The sequence below is a fragment of the Thunnus thynnus genome, chromosome 8, assembly GCF_963924715.1.
Source record: "Thunnus thynnus chromosome 8, fThuThy2.1, whole genome shotgun sequence".
Lineage (NCBI taxonomy): Eukaryota > Metazoa > Chordata > Actinopteri > Scombriformes > Scombridae > Thunnus > Thunnus thynnus.
This window is the reverse complement of record NC_089524.1, coordinates 24,870,257-24,891,915: the sequence shown is the minus strand read 5'-3', so window position 1 is coordinate 24,891,915 and position 21,659 is coordinate 24,870,257. Positions and strand designations below refer to the sequence as shown.

The window sequence follows — 21,659 nt, the reverse complement described above, 5'->3', positions numbered from 1 at the left end:
AATCAGATAATTTGGACAGTTTTTCTTTAAAAAAATGACTTAAAATAATAAATTGATTCTCTACATTGTTGGGAATAAATTTTCTGTTCACTGACTTATCGATTAATCAACTAATCGTTGCAGCTCTTTACCAACCAAAACTCATAACTGGCTTATTACTGATAGGTCATTAATTCATTATTTATTAACCATTGATAAAGCCAGCTACAACTTATACACCTTATACTTATTAAGTATGTCTTATGAATAGAAAATGGTACCTTTACTGTATGTTGAACCATCTGAAGTGAATGTACATTCAAAGTGAAAAAGTACATCTCATAATTTACATGCCAGTATTGGGTCAAAATATAGGTTCTGTATTAACAACTGAGATGTGCCTCTGCTTTTTAAATACTAGGGTGTGACCTCTGTATGTTTCTAAAGTCAGCCATCCTGTTATGTGAGCATGTGAAATGAAGCTGTGAGTGAAATTATTCCAATACACAACCAAACCAAAGTGAGTTGGGGGTTTCCTTGTTACAGATAGCAGTAGAGTAATCTGCTCCTGAATCTACCTTCACGTCATACATGCACCACCTGCAGTTGTAGGACTTCCTGAGAGTTGTCTCACTTCCTCCTTGACATCTAAATTTCAGGATGGTTTCCATTCAGAGGCTGCAGTTGTAAAACATCCCCAAGCGCCTCACTGTCTTTAAAAATATACTGACGCTCCACGCAGTTATTTTATTAACCCTGAGCCCAGTATATTGTGTTTGTACATCTCAAAGTGAAATGTGGTACAGCTAAAGGGGAAGTCCCTCACTGCACCACATGGGGATATGTTGGAGGGAGTAAGAGGCTTCAGGTTGTCTGGAAACTGTGATGATATAAATGTATCTGCGGGGTTGCCGTGCTGTCGCAACTCCTCCTGTTCACAGCTGTCTTTCCTCGTCATTAGAATATAGTGTCAATCAAAGATGGGATCAAACCTGCATCTACAATCTCTTGTACATCTCAAATACAAGAGATATGCAAAAACTGAACCACCTCTAAGAACATTAGAAAATCACGGGCTACTTTTAGGATAAATATGATTATGCATCTTTTTTTCTAGATAATTTTGAATAATGTGGGGGAAAATATTCTGTGTTTTATGCAGTGTTAGTCAGGCTATATAAGCAAATACCTAATGAGGATCTGCACACCCTCTGTGAAACCTCTGGCTTCACTGGTGAACTGTGACTTCATTTGTGCCTGCTTATCTGTCACATCACACCAGGGGCGGCAGTCAGTCACCCAACACGGAGCCTCCTCCTTCACTTAACACTGTGTGGACATACTGTCGCTCACCAAAAATGTTTAGGACCAGTTACGATGACGGCTAGAGCTTCAAAAAAATGCAGATGGCAAGAAAAATTAATATGATTTATGGCTGGGATGTCTTGGTGAGTAGTCTACAGTATACTGTTTTATCTGTTTTCATGATCGCCATTATTGATAGCGCACTGCTCTCACTGAAATGAAATGAATATATGATTTAATATGAATCGATTATTGATAGAGTTAACATTAAATTAAAGATGCCGCACTGAACCGGTTCCCAGAGATAAACTTTTGATCATCATGACGATCATTATTCGTTTAAAACTATCTTCAAAGTCGCTTTATTCCAAAAACATAACTGATCCAACGGTTTTTGTGTACTTGTGCTTCTGTTAAGATTCAAATACTAGTTCCTGTGGCGATATGAGAGACATATAAGAAGACAGTTACTGATGACTCATGGCGACAATGTCCCAAACATGGTCTATCCTCACTGTCGTTACTGTGCTGGCTGTGCAGCTGTGCATAGGTAAGTTTATACTTTTCATACCTCTACATATTCCTGTAGGACTGTGCATTATTTTTCTTTATATTATCTGGGAATTCAAAGTTAGATGGAGGATGCCTCTCTGGAGATGTCTTCTTATTTGTGACCACTGTATTTCTTATAATCTGTCAATCTAACCTGATATTGTTATAGAATGTATGTTATATGTTAGTTATATGTTATGTTGTATTAACAGTTTGCATGAAATTCTTCCAAAAATGTAGTGATTGCATCTTCATATGGATAACGTTTTATTGTATAAGGCAGGCGTGCAGGTTCACATTTCCTCATCTGCTCAAAATCAAACAGATTCATGATTAGTATCTTTCTTACATTCACATACATAACTAACTGATTAGAGAAAAAGACAGTATAGTGTTGTGTTGCAGAATATATAAGTCATCATTTCTGCTTTTAGGTGAGAAATCATGCGTCATCTGGTCGAGCAATGGACCTGTGGTGCAACGAGGTTCCAGTTTCAATGTGTACTGCACCTTCAACTGCGAATGCAAGAGATCCATGTACAGTGACCACCCACCCACACCACAGAAGCACATACAATTTAATTCTACGACTATACATTTTAATGTGGTGAACATAACAAAAAACAGAACCTTCAGCTGTGAATGTAAATGTTCTCATCCTCCTATACTGGACCCCTGTGGACTGGACATCTCAGCTGGATGTGAGTACGACATAAAGGAGCAGTCTGTCCCTTTCTGAAACCTTCAGTAACAAGGTTGTTTATGCACCACTGAGGTAGATTTCAAACTTTTTTTCTCTCAATAAAAGACAGTCCAGACCTTCAATGCAAGAGTGATCATTCATGACAACATGAGCCATAACCAAATTCAATTTTGTTTAATCTCATGTGAAGAGCAAGAGAAAGCAACTAATCTAAAATGTTTAGTTGCTTGAAAAGTTCTGCAGGATGTTTTACAGTGTGTGATGTTTCAGGATGAGGATTTCATATCTTAAGATTTGACTGTAATTCTTCAGACTGCAAGAGCCATAAAAAGAGACACAGCTAGTTCTGCTTTCTCTTCTACGCTTGGCGCGCAGACTGTTCACATGTAGACGCAGTCAGAGTGCAGAGGGTGTCAAAGCTAACTGTGATAAGTTACTTGTTGTGACCATAGAGCTGTGGCTAATTTAGGAGTACCACATACCATGTGCCAGCCCCATAACGTGAAACATGCACACAATATTATCTTTACAAACAATATAAAATGACACATTCAGCATTTGCAGAAAATCTATTCATGCAAAGAATAACACATTGTGCATTTTATGGATCGCGATTACTCACCTTTACTTACAGAATATTTGGGAGTTTTTTAGGATACAAACATCCACATGAATAAATATTACACCCTAACTGATATTCTTAATGTGTTGGAATGAGACTTCCTGTGCAAGTTATGAATTAGTGCAATTATAGCATTAGTGAAAACTCCTCCTTTAGGTTGATTTATTTAGTATTTAGTTTTATGTTTTCTTATCAATATACAGGTTTAATTCCATTCTTCTTTGTCCTTCAGATCCACCAGATCGTGCTAAAAACCTTTCATGCATCTACAAAGTCCTAAATAATGAAAGTGGAGTTGTGGTTTGCACTTGGAACAGAGGACGGAAAACTTATCTTAGGAATACTGCAGTGCTGTGGTGAGTTTGAAAGACAAACAAAACTTCAGACGCCACCAAAACTCACCATTTACATAATATTCTCCTCAGCAAGCAACAAGGATGTCATCTGTTTAGTTTAATGTTACATTGCTTGTCAAATGAAACCTTACTTTGTGTATTTCAGGGTGAGAACTGTATCTGGAAGCCACATAGGTACACCGCAGTCCTACAATGTCTCCAGTAAGGAAACTGATTCAGCGTCAGCTAATTTCACTGTGTCCAGCTCAGTCCAGTCCATCTCTGTGTGGGTCCAAACCAGCAATCTACTGGATACTGTTGTGTCTGACACCATCAACTACACACTCAGTGACATCGGTAAGACTGTATGAATTGTCCAGCTCCAAGGACCTCAGTTTGTGAGTTGCATGTTTCATGTGTAAAGACAGTTTTAAGTTCTTTGTAAGGCTCAAATCATGAAGTTCATGATGCTTGATCTCCCTCCATCCTCCTTCCCACTAATCTGTGATGACGTCATTTGATGGCTAGCAATGATACAGTGGGATCCTATCCTTTCAATTGACTGTCTTGCATCTTACAACACACATGACCTTTGTTTTTTAATTTATCTAATCAAGCTGTTGACTGTGTTTATCTGTGCAGCGATGCCACTTACTCCTGTTCTCTGGCTACCTGAGTGCACTTCCAGGGAGTGCGTCATCAAAGTGGAGCAGCCTGTGGGGACGCAACACCTGGAGATCCAATACAGAACAGAGCAACAGATGTGGACAACAAATCCAGACTCAGTAAGACATCTTAACTGTTCAGATTGGTCCTGATATTTAAAGTTTGGGGACTTTCAATGTGGTCTTGCAGACTTAGTTACTTAAAACCTTTGAACACATAAAGTACTGCATGATCAGACCCAACTGATCCTCTGCTGATTCAAAGCCAAATGCAGATATGAGTAGCAGGATGTAGCACGAGTCTCAAACACAAGCTGAAATTTGACCTTTGGTCTTTTACCAGGCATTCTTACAATGTGACCACAAATGCCAAATTACTGCAGGCAAACTTATTTGTTGAGTGAGTGTTTAGATTAATAAAATATGATGAAAAACAGATGTTTTTTTTGACTTACAGGGAGTCAAAATGAGTTTGGTGCAGGTCCAGCCCGTCTCCTCTCTAGAGCCCTACAGGTTGTATCATTTCAGAGCCAGATCCAAATTCAGCACCGGCCTTTGGAGTCAGTGGAGCACAAACATTTCAAGCTGGACTCAAGAGGAAGGTGAGCAAACATGCATTTCAATCTGCTGCTCCTGAAGAGTGTTCAGAGCTCTACCTTGATGTATTTTTGTACTTCCTGAATGAAAGCACTACTGACTCTGTCTGCAGACAGATAGATCTGAATAATCTATCTGAGTGTTTACAGTATCTCTGTGGCACACTATCTGCGCAACCTATCAGATAAATCAGTAATGTTTCCTTTCCTTTGCGTTTCTTGGGTCAGTTATCAGCTCACCACTGACTGATTGCTGCATACTACAAGCCACGGAAAAAGGCCTTATAGGGTTGTGTGTTTAGTTCAAAACCAATCTGATAAGATATAGTATGGATAGTGGCTTGCACTGTATCTGCACTGAATGAATTATCATAAGACTGAGGTGCAATATATTGCATATCAATGCAACATTGAGCCAGAGTGAGGTACCTAATGCTTCATAGGAAAGCTTTGTACAACATCATTGTACCCTTGTTATACTGATGGTGTGAAGATATGCACATCTCTCTACAAATATGTAAGTTATGAATGTGCAGCAATGACAGATCATGAGTTTACCATGACATACTTTGCTAGGACAATCTGAAAATCAACTTACAGTGGTTTGAAACATGCTTGGGGAAGGAAATCTATCACTATAAATAATTAGCTTTACAATCATATCACACGTCATCATATCATATCTTCCTCAGCAGATGGAGTTTAACCAGTTCTCAGTGTTATTATAGATCTTCCAATTCTTCTGAATGCTTTAAGGACTTCTATGTTCTATGTTGTAAGTTCACTCTTGATCATGGACACACCAGTTGACAAAATCTCACCAACTCGCACAGTAGGTCCTCTTACAGTTGTAGCTGTTCTGCAGCTTTCAATAGTATCACATGTTCAGTAAACAATTGTTTGCCCTTTTGGGAATATAATAGTATTTCTGGGTTGGTTGTAAAACATAACATAAAATCCAAAAGACAAACAATAATAATACATAAGCAACAGGAAAATAATCGTGTGGATATTGTATTTGTTTCTTGCGTTAAAAAGCTTGCAGTTAAGCAGCTGACCCTGAAGTCTCAGTTTCCCAACAGCACTTGAACTCACCAATAGGGTGAGTGTTTTCCTGACAGTCTCTGCATGTATTACTATGAGACTTTAAAGTAACTTTGACAATAAAAAGGCAACTTGATGTTAATTGTTATGGATGTTATCTCAAGCAGCCTTCAAGTATGTCTAATTTCATGTCCATACTTTATTGAGATTAAACTCATGACTAAAAGGTAAGAGATCAATCTAAAAGATTGCAGTGTGCTTTGGTAAATGGTTTGCATTAATGTAAATATCCCAACTATGCAATCACAAAACCCCCAGTGTGTTTTTTTTAACCTCATTTATGTTTACCTCCTTTACATTTCATCACTCAGCTCATCATTGTACAGGCCGATCAATGCAGCATTGCACACATCTCAGAACTGCTTGGGTGGGGCAACCTTTCTGTCCCTCCGGTGTTATCACGTCTTACATACACTACCGGCGCCCACGCTGCATCAGAGTTACCCTCCTTGCCTCTTTATGCAACGGATACTCATCATGCACAGAAGCTGGGGGGAAACTGTCTATCATTTATTTCAATGAATAACATTATTGTGCACTGTAAACAATTGTCATGTAGGTTACCAGCAGAGTTGCCAGTACATTACCATTTTTTCTACTGTTTGCTTACTGTAAACTTATATCACAGTTTACAACTGTTATAATACTATGTACTAAAACACGGTATAGTGCTGTATTTTATTGAATTTACAGTATACTAGTGGCAGCAGGGTACGTGTCTTTACTGGATTTTGCTCATTTAAAGGAAAGATTATATATATTTTGAATCAGATGTGGATTTATACATCATTTCAGAGAGTTTGAGGTTTCTTGGAATTGCTACTCATTGCTGTCAGACTGGAGCGTTACAGAGTGGATGTTTGTCAAATGACATTACATCAAAGTCTAGTACAAGTCATTATGAATAGAAGAAGAAATGTCAGTATAAACACTTTCATTTACTCCTTCATAAAAAAAATTATAATCTGTAAAGTAAAAAACTGTAAACATCAACCATTTCGCACACTGTTTCACTGTTCTCCAGTCCAGTGATAGATTTCTGTTGTTTTCCAGCTCCTGCCAAAGAGTTGGATGTGTGGTTCGCTAAATCTGACTCTGACTCTAAATCCCTGACAGTTTATTGGAAGGTAAGTTTTAAATGTTCTCAAAAAGTCTTTTTTTCTCAGTATAAATTCTGAATGATGGTCAAGAGTAACTCACATAATGTTGCTGCACTGTTTCATCAGCTTTAGCTTCGTGTTCTCCATGGGTTCCCTCTCCCCTTTCTCGCTCTGTGTCTGTGTGGGCGTGCGGTGTCGTAGCCATAGTAACACTTTCTAATCTTCCTGCTTCTATTCTTCTGTGCTGCACAAACTAAAGGTCAAAACTTGACCACCTCTGAGGTGTAACACGCTTTTACACACACAGACAGACACACAATCACATACACAATCACACATCCACAACCTGGACCACATAAACACACACACCTTCAGTCATTTAACATCACATTTCAACAGTAAGAGATAAGTGAAACCTGACGGCAGACACCACAGTTTCAGTTTACAAGAAAAGGGGAGCTGAACAGAAATGATGTGTCTTACACACGCTGTTCTGGCAGTGTGTTGATTTTGAGTATCCATTAAGGACAGAAAAATCCAAGGTTCATGTAAAAACTCCACGCCACTCAAATCTGTTATTTCTTTTCCCTTTTCTCTGCATCCTTCAGTGACAAACTAAAGAAGTTATACAGTGTGAACTCAATGATTTACTTTTAAACATTTCTCTGATTGCAGGACATCGACATTTCCATCGCTAGAGGGAAGATCATAGACTACATAGTCAGAGTTACCAATTCAGGATTGAACTACAACATTAGTGCACAAGCCAGAAATTATTCAGTCCCATTCTATGACAATTGTGAAGTGACAGTGAACGCGCGCAACTCTAAAGGACTGTCGCCTCCTGCAAGAATTACAACCTGCTTCACAAAAGGTAAAAAAAAACAAAAAAAAAACGTATCTTTGAATTTGTATATGATTCTGTCTTGTAAAAGATAAGCAGTTCATACTGTACATACTCCTCTTTTTTTTAGCCAAGCCCCCTCAGGATGTGCGAGTAACGAAACACAACCCTAATGTCACCATCTCCTGGAGCAAGCCTGAAACTACACCGCTGCCTGCTGCGTACGTGGTGGAGTGGTACCCAGACGGCCACAAGCTGGAAGAGCTCAGATGGGTCAGACTGGGCGGGAACGACAACCATGCTGTCATTACAGGTAGGACATGTGGAGTTACAGTAAATACATGTGAAATAAGACCAAAAAAAAAAGAAAAAAGAAAATCCAGTGATGAACAGCTGTTCACTTTGGATTAGTCATGTTGGTGACTTTCTGATATCCCTTTTTTTAAGTTATTTGTTGACAACCACATCTCTCTCTTCCCCTTTCCATAATCTTCGACCTCTCAAAATGAATAATTGTTGTATACCACTGTGTGTCATTATGCAGGTGTTCAACCATTTAAGTGCTACGAGGGAGCTGTGTATGTTTTGTATCATGACAACTCCATGACTAGGACCAGTTTTACAGGTGTCTACACTATGGAGTCAAGTAAGATCTAATCATTTGATTTATAATTTTATCATTGATTTACAAAACATATTAAAGCAACAGGGTTAGTAACAGGAGTATTTAATTGTTTACTTTTTCGCTGTTTTGCTTGTGGTTTGCAGTCCCAACAGCTGGTCCATCAGTAGAGGAGAAGGTTGAGGGAGACGCAGTAAAAGTGAACTGGACGGAGCTTCCCAGGGGTCAGCGCCGGGGTTGTATCACCAAGTATACCATCTATTTAGAAAACAGCAGCGGACACCAGCAGTCTTGTAAGAACAGTTGTGATTATGTATGAATGAATGATTTTTTATGGGAATGGTCCATCCCACATGACACACAATCATACAACATATAAATTTTCAGCGACTGACGTTCATGTTGCAAAGAAAACATAATCACTGCTGCAAACCACATACTGTATTTAGTTTGTGAAAAACACAGAAGAAAAAACAGTATGTAAAAGCTACCTATACGAAACATTTTGTCCAAATATTCAAACAGCTCAATTTCTTTAAGTTTTCATAATTTCATCCTCTTCCATAAGAAAGTAATCGTAATCTGAATAATAATACAAAGCGCAATACAAAACTAAATGAATTACATTTTCTGCTTCATTTAACCAACATAACTGAACTGTTCTGCAACACAAGCATAATGTCCTCTTTCCAGATGTAAGATACCACATCTCAGTTGGGCACACAGGGATCTTTTCCTTTTAGGCAGTTTAAATTTCACATACTTATCAGTACTAAACTTTTTTTTATTATATCATATGTTCCAAGTTTTGGCTTATTCCAAATCTCGTTAGCCCTTTTTTTTAAACAGATGAAAAACAAAATCTTTAATCGAACCAATATTAACTTTTTCCTTCAAAATGCTTCCTCGTACCCTACTTTTTAAAATAAAGCGTGCATGAACTCCAAGTGTCTGCTGTATGCCCCACATGAGGATTTTCTTGCAGTCTGCTATCATTCATACCCACTAGGCTTGTGTACATGAGTAACTGTAGCTGAATGTGACTCCTCTGCTGTGTTTATATAAATTTCTATTCCAGACTCTGTACAAGCGTCAGAAAGGACACATACCTTCAAAGGCCTGTCTCCAGCTGTCTACAGCCTGTGTATGACTGCTTCGACTGCTCAAGGAGAGAGCCCTAAGGGTCAAAAAATCAAGTTCGTCATCCAGCGTAAGCAGCTTTATTTGTTAATGTTTATTTGGATGAAACTAGCTCTGCTGGTTACTTTTGTTTCACATGAACTCTCAGCTATGATAGAATTGACTGAGTGAATAATAGCAAGGACATACATTTACTTCAGGAGAATAGACTGCATAGTTGTAATGTCTTATTTATCACCTAAAATACAAAACACTTTTAATAAGAACGGTTCCAATTTTATTGGAAAGGATGCATATTTTAATTGGCCTGAACATTTGTCTTTAAAACTTGCTACCTCCTTTTCTTCAACAAAAACATGCATGTGAAAGTTCATTCTTCACCTGGATATAGTAGGTTGACTAAAAAAAAGATAAGATTAACTCAAGGTCCACTTACTAGCTTTTTCTAGAGTTTCAACCACATGCTTTTCCTCAGCAGATTGAGTTTGCTCATCACAAATGCCAACTTTTTTTCGTCAAACATATAACAAAAGATTTCACCACAACAGCTGCTGCTACTGTCTGATGATGATATTATTACTGCATATATCTCACATCTTCTCCCTGTTTTATTGTTGCTGCTGCAGAACACACCCAACTGCTCCTCATACTGGTGTGTGCAGTCCTCTTCCTCATCGTGGTGGTTCTGCTGTGTCTGTGCCAGAGTTCGGCAGTAAAGCAGAGGTACAGTATGTGAACAAAAATGTGGATTCGTGAGTGAAGGCAACTAACAAGCTCACACGTTTCATTATTTTGTTCACCTTCAGTTCTGCAGAAAACACACAACATAGTCAGTGAAATGATGCAGCAATAAAAAGAAATTTTCCAAAAGGTTTGCATGCCATGTTATTTAGCAGTTCTCCCCATTTCCCCTCAGGTTCTGGGTGTTTTTCCAGTGCCTCATGCTTGATGTTGTGCCAGATCCTGCAAACAGCAAATGGGCAAAAGAGTGTACCCAAGAGAAGGTATTTAAAAAAAAGTAGATAAATACTAAGGACTGTATATTGCAGCTCATTGTTCCTCGTTTTGAGCGTGTTTAACCTTCCCAAACAGGGCAAGATGAACCTCCCGCCCCAGTTAAGGAACTCGAGTGTCACCGAGGAGGACGAGCCCATCCTCGTGGATGTCGAGGAGCTGCCGCAGCAGAGCAGTGACATCTCCGCACCTACAAATGTCTCCTCGCAGCTCCTTCCTCAGACCTCCGAGACCGAGCCGGCCACACTGCTGTACCCTCTGACCACCTACATCAAGAGCTTCTCCCATGACTCGGACAGCTCCAACCACACACAGACCTCTCTGGACACAAACACAACGGTCGGCTACATCTCGTCACATGGAAATATGGAAGAGGACAATCAGGAGGAAGTGGAGGAAGCGGCAGAGGAAGAGTTTGCTGAAGTGCTTGGTTTCTTCCCCAGTCACAATGTTTTCATGGAGCCGCTGGTGTTAGGAGGGAAGTTGACTCTTGATGCGGTCAAAATCGACTGCGGCACCTTCTTTCAGAACAGTTAGTGTTGACCTGAAACCAGAACTCTTTGGTGAGATGAGGTTTGAGGAAAAACTTTTTTTTAGAGGAAGAACACTTCAGAACGAAAGAACAGTGGACAACTGCATGACTGGAGGTGGGAACTGGATGTGCAAACATTCCTGAGTAACTAGCTTATGCACTGAGATATTTTCTCCTCTTTTTTTCTGCTGGGCTTTAAGTTTTTAGATCAAGCACCTCGCTGGGATGTGCATCAACTACTTCCTTGCACATTGAGGTCAGGACTGTGACAAAAACAGCTCTCTTGCTGTGGTCTTGCAAAGTGTTATGACTGAAAATGTAGTTTTTAAATTTTTATTCCATGCATTACCATTGTTTTCTTTCAGGAACAACACTGGACACACTAATACCACAACCAGAACACAGTACAAGCTGCAAGACAGAGTGTATCAGATATTATCATTTCTGATCATTGCCTGAACTGAGGTATTTGGATGTGGCCTCATCCTGATGCTGACAGCACTGATAAGCCTTTTTCACAGCAGACATCTCAGGGAAAAGCACAGCTGCTACTAATAACATTAACAATGGCTCTGTTACATTCAAGTGTCCCAGTAAGACATGACAGTGTGACATTGATCCAGTGCGTACAACACCGGGACGCTGAAAATGAAGCAGCTAAATGGAATTCAGCCGTCATTGATTTGATCATTTACACCTGTGCTTTACCTACTGCAAGGTGTCAAAATGTCTTCAGGGAAAAAGGCCTGTCTCAAATGGAAACTCTGTTGTAGCATTGCATTGTTTTCCATCATGTATATATCCTTTAAATATATCTACTACCTCAATCTCAGCTCATCTACCAAAAAAAAGTTTTAATTTTGTCTTAGATTTGTTGGTGGAGTGCATAAAAGTGCTGCACGGTGACAGATTATCTGACAATATTTTTTCTGAAGATTATAATCACTCACTTTTTGACAATCAGTAAATTTTTGGAAACAATTTTGATGTAAAAAAAAAAGATCATCTTTAAAATTTATTTGTTTTTTTTGCATTTTCATCAGCAGGCTGAAAACTTGAGTATCATTTATCGTGTTTGACTATTTTGAGCAGCAGCCTCTCCACAGAATGGCAGATTATCAGTATCCTTCTTTGGGAATTAATTTAGCTCATACAAAAACTTCTGATTTCTTTATTTAATTATGCAACCTTAATGGGAGAGTCTATGATTTGTCAGCTTTGATGTGCAAATAAACAAGTGATTTTAATCTTTACACATGGAAGCACCAACATCTGCATCCGTTCAGATGTGTTTATGTCTTGTCTTTCCTTTCAAATGACTACTGGTCTGAAACAGAGTAAACTGATTGATCGGGTTTATCGGTGTTGGCATGAAGTGAGGCTCAGGGAAGTCTGACCTGACAGCTGAGCTGTAGAATATTTTGTAAACCTAGTTTAACAACTTTAGGCCAGAGATGATCACTTGATAAACTTGCTTGACAAGTTTTTCCAGTAAAGACTTCTGTACGAACGCTCAACTTAAACAACCATAACATGAGATTGTATGGTTATAAGCAAAAACCCAAGTACTGTATATTTGTAAATTCATTTTGCCTGTGTGCAGGCAGGATAAAAAGAGTGACAATGCAAAAGATTTATCGACCATCTTTATTTACCGACAGAGGTCTCTAATAGCAGGGCTAGAATTCACACATTTGTAGAGCACGTCAGTTGTTCCACACAATGAACGACTGTATTTCTTTCAGAGCGATTATGCAGTGGTGCCACTGTGGAAGCTACAGGGCAAGTCAACAGTGGAGGAAAATATCAGCACAGAACAGACTGCAGAAACAAACTGAAGCTGGGCTAAGTTAACATCTGTGTAAGGATGCTGGAGTGGAGTGTGTAAACAGTCGGAGAAGGTCTGAGGGCGTTCCAGGGGAATACTGCCGCAATCTCAACCGAGTAAAGACACTTCCTCTCCGTATCACTCTTTAAAGTAAAAACAAAGGCATTAATTGACTTGCACATGGCTAATAATCAAAGATGAAATGGGCAGGGAGGAAGAGAATACTGTGAATAGCACCCTAAATACAAGAAAATCAGTACACATGGAATAACTTCCAGCTTCAAATTAATCTGCTTGACAAAAGTCTCAGGATCAATGCTAATTTAGGAGCGTTATCACCTTGTGTTCCTCCAAAAATGACCTAATGTTCCTCCTTTAGAACATTTCAGTACAAAAGAACCTTAATACAAATTTAGGCGCCATTTCATCAATGCATTCAAATGTAGGCAGCATCACTCAATCAAAGATCAAGCTGTGCCCTATTTGCACCATGTGAAATACAGTCTCTGAAAGAATTTATGAAAATAGTTCAGATTTACAGGCCGAAGATCATAGAAGAATAGACCTCCTGTATAAAATATAAAACAATACCCCAGTGCTAAAGAAAAAAATCCATAAATCTCAATGAGTGAAGCTGTAACTTCATCAGAAATACCTGGTGTGGCAGAGCTTATGAGCTTGGGTTGGAGCTCCACAGTGCCTATTTTTAAGCGAGCAAGCAATAGCACACACCAAGCTAAAGATACTCCTTATGCTTACATTTCGAAATGCATATTTTCAAGCAGCAATTACAAAAATTTATCAATGGACAATGCATAACCTCTGAAAAAAATACTGTATGAAAACATCCCTGCTACTTTGTTTCCAAGTACAAAACCTCTACCAATAAGTTGCTCCAGAGTAGCAAGAAGTCCTTTTCTTTTTTTGTTTTTTTTTTGTTAATTTCTGTTTTTTTCCGTCTTCATTTTGTTTTTATTCGGTAAAACTCAGTCCTCACATTGAGTGCCATAGTTAATGACAGTCTTCTCCATCATTTCACTTTGCTGAAGGATCCAGGAACATGCAAGCCTCGTAGTGGAGGTGCTCAGGAGGCTCCTGTAGGCCTGAGGGACAGCAGCCGGGGCTTAAGCCAGGGCTGGGAAGGCCTCTGGGTCGTCCACGTTGGGCACAGACGCGGATGACTGGGAAGAAAAGTAAACATTAAGTTAGAAAATTTTAACATTTTTAAGATGTGTCATGGCTCATAGCCTCAAAAAGGACTTTAAGAAATTAATACTGAGAATCCAGCATTACGCATTTATGTATGGGCAGCGTTAAATTGACAAAAAGAAACAACATACGGAACCAGTCCAAGTTTGGACACACTTTCTCACTAAAGTGAACGGGAAGGTGTGTCCAGATAACATCATTAAAGAATAGAATAGAATTTAACTTCCTACAAGATTAGTTACCTTGTCAGTCCTTCCTCCACGGACCGGCCTAGGGGCATCGCTACGGCCATCACCACGGCCTTCGCCGCCACCGCCGGCGCCACCGCGGCCACGACCGCCCCGGCCACCACGTGGTCCACCGCGTCCGCGGCCTGGACGACCAAGGTCTCCAAAGTTGATCTCCAGCTGGGACGTAATGTCATTGGCTGGCTTCCGGAAGTGGTGCTCATCCTCCAGCTGAATTAGGAAAAGAGGAGGAATTATTGTTTTGGCATATTTCACTAACATGTATGATTTGAGTTCAGATATTTTTTGGGGTATGTGCAACAACAGTTGAGATTTTACCTTGGACTCATCACCCTCAGGCTCAATCAGATCGCCCTTTTTATCCTGGGATTGGAGAAAAACAAGACAAACATTAAGAAAACATCCTATCCCTGCATTTCAAACTTGTGTCAATACATGGCGAGACAAAAGTATTACTACACGGAAGTTTACCAAGTATATCATATCAGTCAGCCTGATGCTATGTAGCCACTACTTTCGTCTGTTGTCCTGTGGTTGAACTGCAGAGTTGGACGTGCAGCCATCAAGGACCTTTTGCTTTCATTTGCAGCTATTTTCAGACAGTGATGTATGTGGTAACCTGATGTTATTCACAGGAAACTGATGCAACCCTTGTAAAAGGTTGTTGATCTACATGGACAAGAGAGCCTGAAAACATGATACAATACTACATCAGTACAAAGTGACTGATGATGCTCAAACTGCCTTCAGGGGATCAAGTAATAACTTTCTACCCATTCCAATTTTCTTAAATTTTATCACCACTAAAACTAAATGGTCCATAGGAACTTGTTCAGAAAAGGCAGAGCTGTGGTTCTGACTTACATCTGCCTTAGACTTGTGCAGCACAAATCCTTTGTTCCAATCAGCTCCCTCGTTGGCTTTACGGATGTTGAACTCCACCTTGGCCCGTTCCTTGTCCTGCATGGCCTTCCATTCATCCAGAGTCATCTCCTTGGGGCCTTCATCCTTCACTTCCTCTACCTCATTCTCCCTTCAGTAAAAACAGACACACGACGAGTCTTAGTAACATCCTTCAGTTTATTTACATTTTAAATATAAATCTAGGTGGATTTGCAAAGTTCTTGGTCTTAAATCTCTTCAGTTTATTCTGATTAGTCAAGACTTATGAAGACAATACAAGAGCTTACTTGTTCTCAGAGTCAGCAGGTGGATGCTCCTCTCCCTCAGGGTTCTCCTCAGTGACGTTTGATTGGTCAAGCTCGCTATGAAGAGGAAAATAACAATTAGTAAAAGACAATTATTGCCAACAATGTCAACATTCAGCAAGACATAAAGCTGAGGCATTGAGAACTGGAAAATCGTATAAATACAAATTGTGCTCATCGATTCCTGGATGTTAATTTTGGGCGATGCTGTGGTCTGCACTGCTGGTGTTTACACATGTGTGTAATGTTCACAATATGACGGACCAGAGCTTGCACTTCAATTATAGAAGAAAGCAGTGACATCACTGCGCAAATATATGTTCATAGTCACGATGACGGAGAATCTGCGACAAGTACAAAAAAAAGCCATCTTGTGCAAGGCAAGATACCGACTTTATCTCTCATTATTTTACTTTTTAACCTGTTGAATGACGCTTTTGAACGACTTTAGTTGTAAAATCTAGAGTTACCTTTCAAATGAGACCAGGGTTTTGAAAGGTAACCTTGTTATTTTGGGTATGTTATTTTCACACTTGTGCTCAAGAATAGTGGTGCCTGGAAGAGGTTGACTCATAACAGGCAAAACTTACTGATTTATGAGAAACTGTTAAAGGCACATTCTGAAAATGACTAATTTTTTATACTATTAATTGCAAGTTTATTACATACACCTAGCCACAACAGCAGTCCTGTAATACATTCTGGCTTCATGAAGGTTACAATACTCAGTTTGTGTAGAAACTCTTTTAGAGACGTGTTGTTTCAACTTCATTGTCATTTCTAGGCTGTAGTTTGCGCTTGTGTGCCATTGCAATGTTTTGAATTACACAGGTGTTTCTAATATTTTGTCGACCTCATTTATAAAAATGCCAATATTAGAAACTCTGTGTAATGCAAAACAATTCAACACTTCCACAAATTACTGCCTTAAAAATCACCATAAAGTTAAATCAACACATCTCTAATGCAACTTCAAAGCTAACTGAGCATTGTAACCTTTATGAAGGTAGAATTTATTACTTAGCTGCACTCTGAGCTTCAGCTAGTTGTTCCTAATAAACAGGAACATATTTTGACTTTTCTTACTCAAATAATTTATCACCAGGATATGATGATTTGGAATTGATGAGCAAAATCAGAAAATCTCTTTTTTTGCCCTTGTAGAAGAGGAGTGTTAACATGCAACTTCAGTCCACAAATGGATTTGAACCATGGCAGGACATTGCAGTTATGTGGCCTTTGCAACGTATAAAACACAACCAAGTGTTCTCTAAAAATACAAAATACTTTGATACAAGGAAACACCTTTCATATTTCACAAGTGTATTTTTAGTTCTCAATAATAAAAGGTGTTCTGTAACTCTCCCTCCAAGCAAAGTTTGTCATGCTGCACACAAATCAACTTACTTGAGTTCATCCTTGACGGTGCCCCAATTGTGAGATCCGCTTCCACCACGCTTCTCCTCGCCTTTCAGACTACTGAAACAACATTTGCTTTAGCCAGGATCTCAACACATTCAGAAAATGAACACACACAGGTCTTAATCAGACCTGATGTTTATGATATATTTTTAAAAAAAGGCTACATGAAAACTGAAAAGTACTTACGATCGGTCGCTGCCACTGTGTCTGTCAAATTCACGTTTTCCTCTGGAATCAAAGCCATCGCTGCGACCCATGCCGCGTCCTCTGCCTCCACGGCCGCCCCTGCCACCGCCGCGTCCTCTCATCGGCCTATCACCAACAGGCCTGAGGAGGGGGACAAAGAACGCCGTCAATTCACAAGTCTGAGGAAGCGCCACCTACAGGCTGTATTTAATTGATCACTTAAATTGAGTTTTAATTAAGTGACAAAGAGCAGAACTAGCAAAGAATGACAAATAGTTAAAGATCAAGTTCATTCATGTGAAGCGCTAATGATCCATATTAAACAGATTCTTTAATTATAACTCTGCAGTGAGAAGAAATTAGCTAAGGTTGACTAATGTTTATTGGTCTCAATTGCACTTTGATATTTTACAATCTTATTTTGTTGTATGAAATTTTCACAAGTAAACTGGTGGGACAAGGAGATGCCTACAGTTGTCTGGGCAATATACGAAGCCTTATCATCACCAGCAAAGCCTTTAACCGTTACTGTTCCGAACCCCGCCCCTGTAGCCTAGATGTAAAGCTGAAAAAAAAACTAACAGTGGTGATTCATGCTCCTCTTTTCCTTCATGTAGGTGCTGCTCAATTAAAATGTCTGCTAATTGGAAACTGAACTCACTTCTCCACTGAGAATTCGCCTCCTTCGGGCTTCTCACCACCTTCACCAGCAGGCCTCTCGAAGCGGCGAGGGGGCCGCCTGTCCACAGGCCGTCTGTCTGTGGGGGGGCGCCCCTCTCCCTGGCCGCCCTGGGGTCTGAAGCCATCGCCCTCCGGCTTGCGGCCCATTCTCCTCATGCCGGCACCTAGGGTTGACCACAACAGGAGGATTAGAGGACCAATAGCATTGATAGATCAGGACCCACTGCTGAGCCCCAGACAAGAGAAAGAAGGTGATTGTTCTTTTTAAATGGAGCAAATACCCTAATTAACATGCAGAATTTAAAAAACTATGGCAGCTGGTTAGTTTATCAGATACATCTGTCTGCAATATAATATAGCGGTTAAAATATAAAATTAATTAAAACTATTAAATGCACAGGAAATAGCATTTATAAATTGGTGAATGTAACTTAGTAAAGAGGTGGGAAATAATCCACCCAGACGAGTTTGGAGTACGATCACTTTTTTATTTCCTGCTCAGACTGAGAGGTGAGGATCAGTTAAACCACTCGGTCACTCTGGGGTTGGAATTAACAGTCTTTAACCCTCCATAGCACATGGTTTGACAGCCAGTGGCCCTGTGTGACACAAGTCCCACCCATTGCTTAAATCACCAGCTACCAAAATAGATACCCTCCACCACCACACTACAGCAGCTGGGCGGCACCACAGTGACGCACCTGTCTCATCTTCTCTCAAGCAAATAGATATGAGCCCACTTTGGCAGGCGGACATGCTGATAATGGCCAGCTAACGGCCTGTGAGTGGGAATCCCTCTTTAAGAGTTAACTCCTGACACTGCTTCACTTCTGCATGTAGTAAATTTAAAGTCATCAAAACACATTGTGAGAACAAAATACACGTTTTGAGCCATTTTTTAATAACTTTTTTTTTTTTTAAACGGACTAGATAATATCTGGTAAAAACAGATATGGGAGCGTAAAAGCTCTGAGGCAGGTTGACTGCATGCACTGAGCCTGTAGTGTGCACCAATAGGAAGTGGCAGTTGGAGGCTGTGCTTTTACACGCCCCACACTACAACCACGAGGTTCATCACCATGAGAGCAAAGCTCCTCACGTCTGATGACAAAAACCCCCCCACCAGCATGCACACCACGATTCAGTTCACACACATTTAGGCAACATTATATCTGCTTATAATATGCCAGATTTCACAAGACCACTTTGATGTTATTTTATATTATATAACACGTTTTTAAAAGTCTAGAGTGATAGCTTGCTTAGCGCTAATTCTGTCAAACTCCTGTAAAAAGAAAAAAAGAAAGTGACCTTTACTGGATGTCACGACTGGACTGAACTAACATTAAACATCTGATGGCAGCTTTCTCTCTGTAGGCGAGTTCAGCCTGTTCAACCAGGCCGAGAGGAGGGGGAGACAAGCCAAAACAAGTTGACCTGCAAACTGTTTATCAGTGAATAGCTGGAGCTGCTCGCCTCTCACAGCAATACATGTTTGTTTAAATGTCATTGTTTCGGCGGCTGACAGCCCGGAGGGACACAAAGCAGCCATGCGGACCTCATGTCAGGCGGCTTATGAAGCTGGTGAGCTACTAAAGCAAGCCACTTAGCCTGTTAGCTTTAATCTCCTGGCTGCAGTTTTAACTCACAAAACGCAGAAAATATATTTACCATCTTTCTTGAGTGGGACGGGGGCCTGGGTCTCCTCCCTCTTGTCGGCCAGCGGGGTCTTTCTGTCTTTCTGGGACTCCTTTCTGGGCTGTTTGGCAGCCTGGGCTGCAGTCTTGGCGGCACCAGGAGCGAGAGCCTCCTTCTTCTTCTTCTCTTCGGCTTGCTTTAGCTGCTCAAATGGATCCGACTCATCGTCAAATAACTGGTCGAATCGATTGGTTATGGCGCAGCCAAAACCTTCTTGCATTTGTCCGGGCATGATGGCGCCCCTTCAGCAGGATTTTCCTCCGATTCTACGAGGCTTGGTGCGAACACTTCGCTAGATGAAGCCACAAGATGGCTGGGAAAAGGACCTTCTTCTCTTCCGGCGCGATAGACATCCGGGACCTCGAAGTTGGCGCGGGTGGGGCGTGTAGTTCGTTGAGCACGAGGAGCAATGGGTTTAGATACAGGGCAGACCAATAAAGAACTACAACACCCACAATGCCAATCTCGCTAATGTTGCTAGCCTCTCTAACGCAAAGCATGGGCGCTCGCATACACACTCTTGTTTTGACTCCTCAGAGAAACCTCCTCAGACCTTCAAACTCCTGTCCGCCACACTGGATCCGTTTGCAAACTACAGATCAACATCTGCTCTGTAGCTTTGGTTATATTAATACCGCCATAAAACACTTGCAAACATCTAAAGAAGACAGCAGGTGCACCAGTTAGTGAAGCTTGTGGGGTACAATGGAGTTAAAAGGCACGATGTGGAACTTTGTTTAAAAAAATTTGGCGAAGGAGGAAAAGTTGTTGCACTTTATTGCTTCAAATATTGTATTTGTAAATTTTCAATAAGGATCTTCAAAGCAAGCAAGAAAGAAAAAAGATAATTTACTAATTTATATTTCCTTTCTAATTTGTCTTTTATTTAACCAGGTACAAAGAGTCTCACTGAGATTAAAATCTCCTCTTTCAAGAGTGACCTGGCCAAGAGGGCAGCATGTTACAACAATAAATACAAACAACATAAACAAATACACTTGCCACACACTACAGACACGTAAACACATTCAGATTAATATGCCATGCAAGATTATGGACAAAATCCTTATCAATGATGACACATTTTAAGTGAAGCGCCCTCAAAAAATGCCATTCTTGACAGACAGATTGCCATATCAGTCTAAACAGGTTGAGAAGGATCAGGACAAGTTTTTAGTGTCATGACACTGAGTTTCACTTGAAACCTGCTGAAGTAAACAACAGTTCACACTTGAGTTTAGATACAGGGATTTGCACTATTTTAATCCTGAGGTTATAAAACCTGATCCAGAGCACAAAAATGTGGTTTTGTGCACAAATGCAGTGAAACGTGGTGACTTTAGAGTGTGAGGTCAAAGGGTCAGCAGTTATAGGGGTTAGAAAGCATCTCCCCATTTCTGAGCAATTCGTTTTGTGGGTACATACATTTCCTCAAGATTGTGTATGTTTTGTTTCAGGTCTGACCTTAACCAGTTTGGAAGAAGGTTGTGTTTTCACCCCCATGTGTATGTTTATGCAAACATTGATCTATTTGTTTATTAGTAATATATATATCTAAGAAATCTAATGTGGACATCCTAGTTGTTTAGGACTGTTTGATGCTGAACATGTAATCACAACGTCCAGTTTGAGTCTGCTGAGGACTTTTGCTGCATGTTATCCCTCCTCTCTCCCCCTTCATTTCCTGTCATCTCTTTATAGTCTCTGCCAAAAAAGGCAAAAATGCCAGAAAAAAAAACCCTCTTTCAAATCTTCAAATGAAGTTGGCTGAGATTTGGTGCAGTGGACATGATCTTTTGAGGGGTTGAACTGAGTCTGGAATCTTCACATTAAGCGATTATTTATGTAACGATCATGTTGCACTCCATTGCAAATCAGCTGCATTTCCATTATAGCATTTGCATTTCGTATTTTATCACACAATAAAACCAACCGAACAGGAAAAACATAATAAATTCTTAAAGGTCACAACTTTGCAAGGAAAATAATTCAAGGTTGATGGAGGTTTGTGCTCTGGAGAGTGTCTGAGTGGGTGTATCTGCGCAACAGTTTTGATCATGAACAGG

The 21,659-nt window shown here is 40.1% G+C and overlaps 2 protein-coding genes across 3 annotated transcripts; one reads left to right on the top strand and one right to left on the bottom strand.

Moving 5' to 3' along the window:
• The first annotated feature begins 1,141 nt into the window (after positions 1-1,141).
• il12rb2 (interleukin 12 receptor, beta 2a) lies at positions 1,142-12,366 on the top strand. Its single transcript, XM_067597409.1, has 16 exons — positions 1,142-1,427; positions 1,703-1,834; positions 2,271-2,537; positions 3,394-3,517; positions 3,663-3,853; positions 4,139-4,281; positions 4,619-4,763; positions 6,915-6,988; positions 7,637-7,835; positions 7,936-8,118; positions 8,350-8,451; positions 8,574-8,720; positions 9,506-9,637; positions 10,194-10,290; positions 10,484-10,571; positions 10,660-12,366. Exons 2-16 carry the CDS (start codon positions 1,765-1,767, stop codon positions 11,116-11,118), a joined length of 2,421 nt encoding a protein of 806 aa, XP_067453510.1. The 5' UTR covers positions 1,142-1,427; positions 1,703-1,764; the 3' UTR covers positions 11,119-12,366.
• Positions 12,367-12,741: 375 nt separating this feature from the next.
• Positions 12,742-19,935, bottom strand: serbp1a (SERPINE1 mRNA binding protein 1a). 2 transcript variants are annotated; one of them, XM_067597411.1, is made up of 9 exons: positions 19,567-19,935; positions 17,876-18,059; positions 17,215-17,355; positions 17,014-17,082; positions 15,589-15,663; positions 15,263-15,431; positions 14,717-14,761; positions 14,393-14,608; positions 12,742-14,122 (listed from the first exon to the last, which is right to left on the bottom strand). In XM_067597411.1, the coding sequence occupies exons 1-9, from the start codon at positions 19,823-19,825 to the stop codon at positions 14,066-14,068; spliced, it is 1,215 nt and encodes a 404-aa protein (XP_067453512.1). In that variant the 5' UTR covers positions 19,826-19,935; the 3' UTR covers positions 12,742-14,065. The 2 variants fall into 2 exon arrangements, with proteins under 2 accessions (XP_067453512.1, XP_067453511.1); XM_067597410.1 differs by having other exon boundaries at positions 17,014-17,085; positions 19,567-19,934.
• Between the last annotated feature and the right edge of the window lie 1,724 nt (positions 19,936-21,659).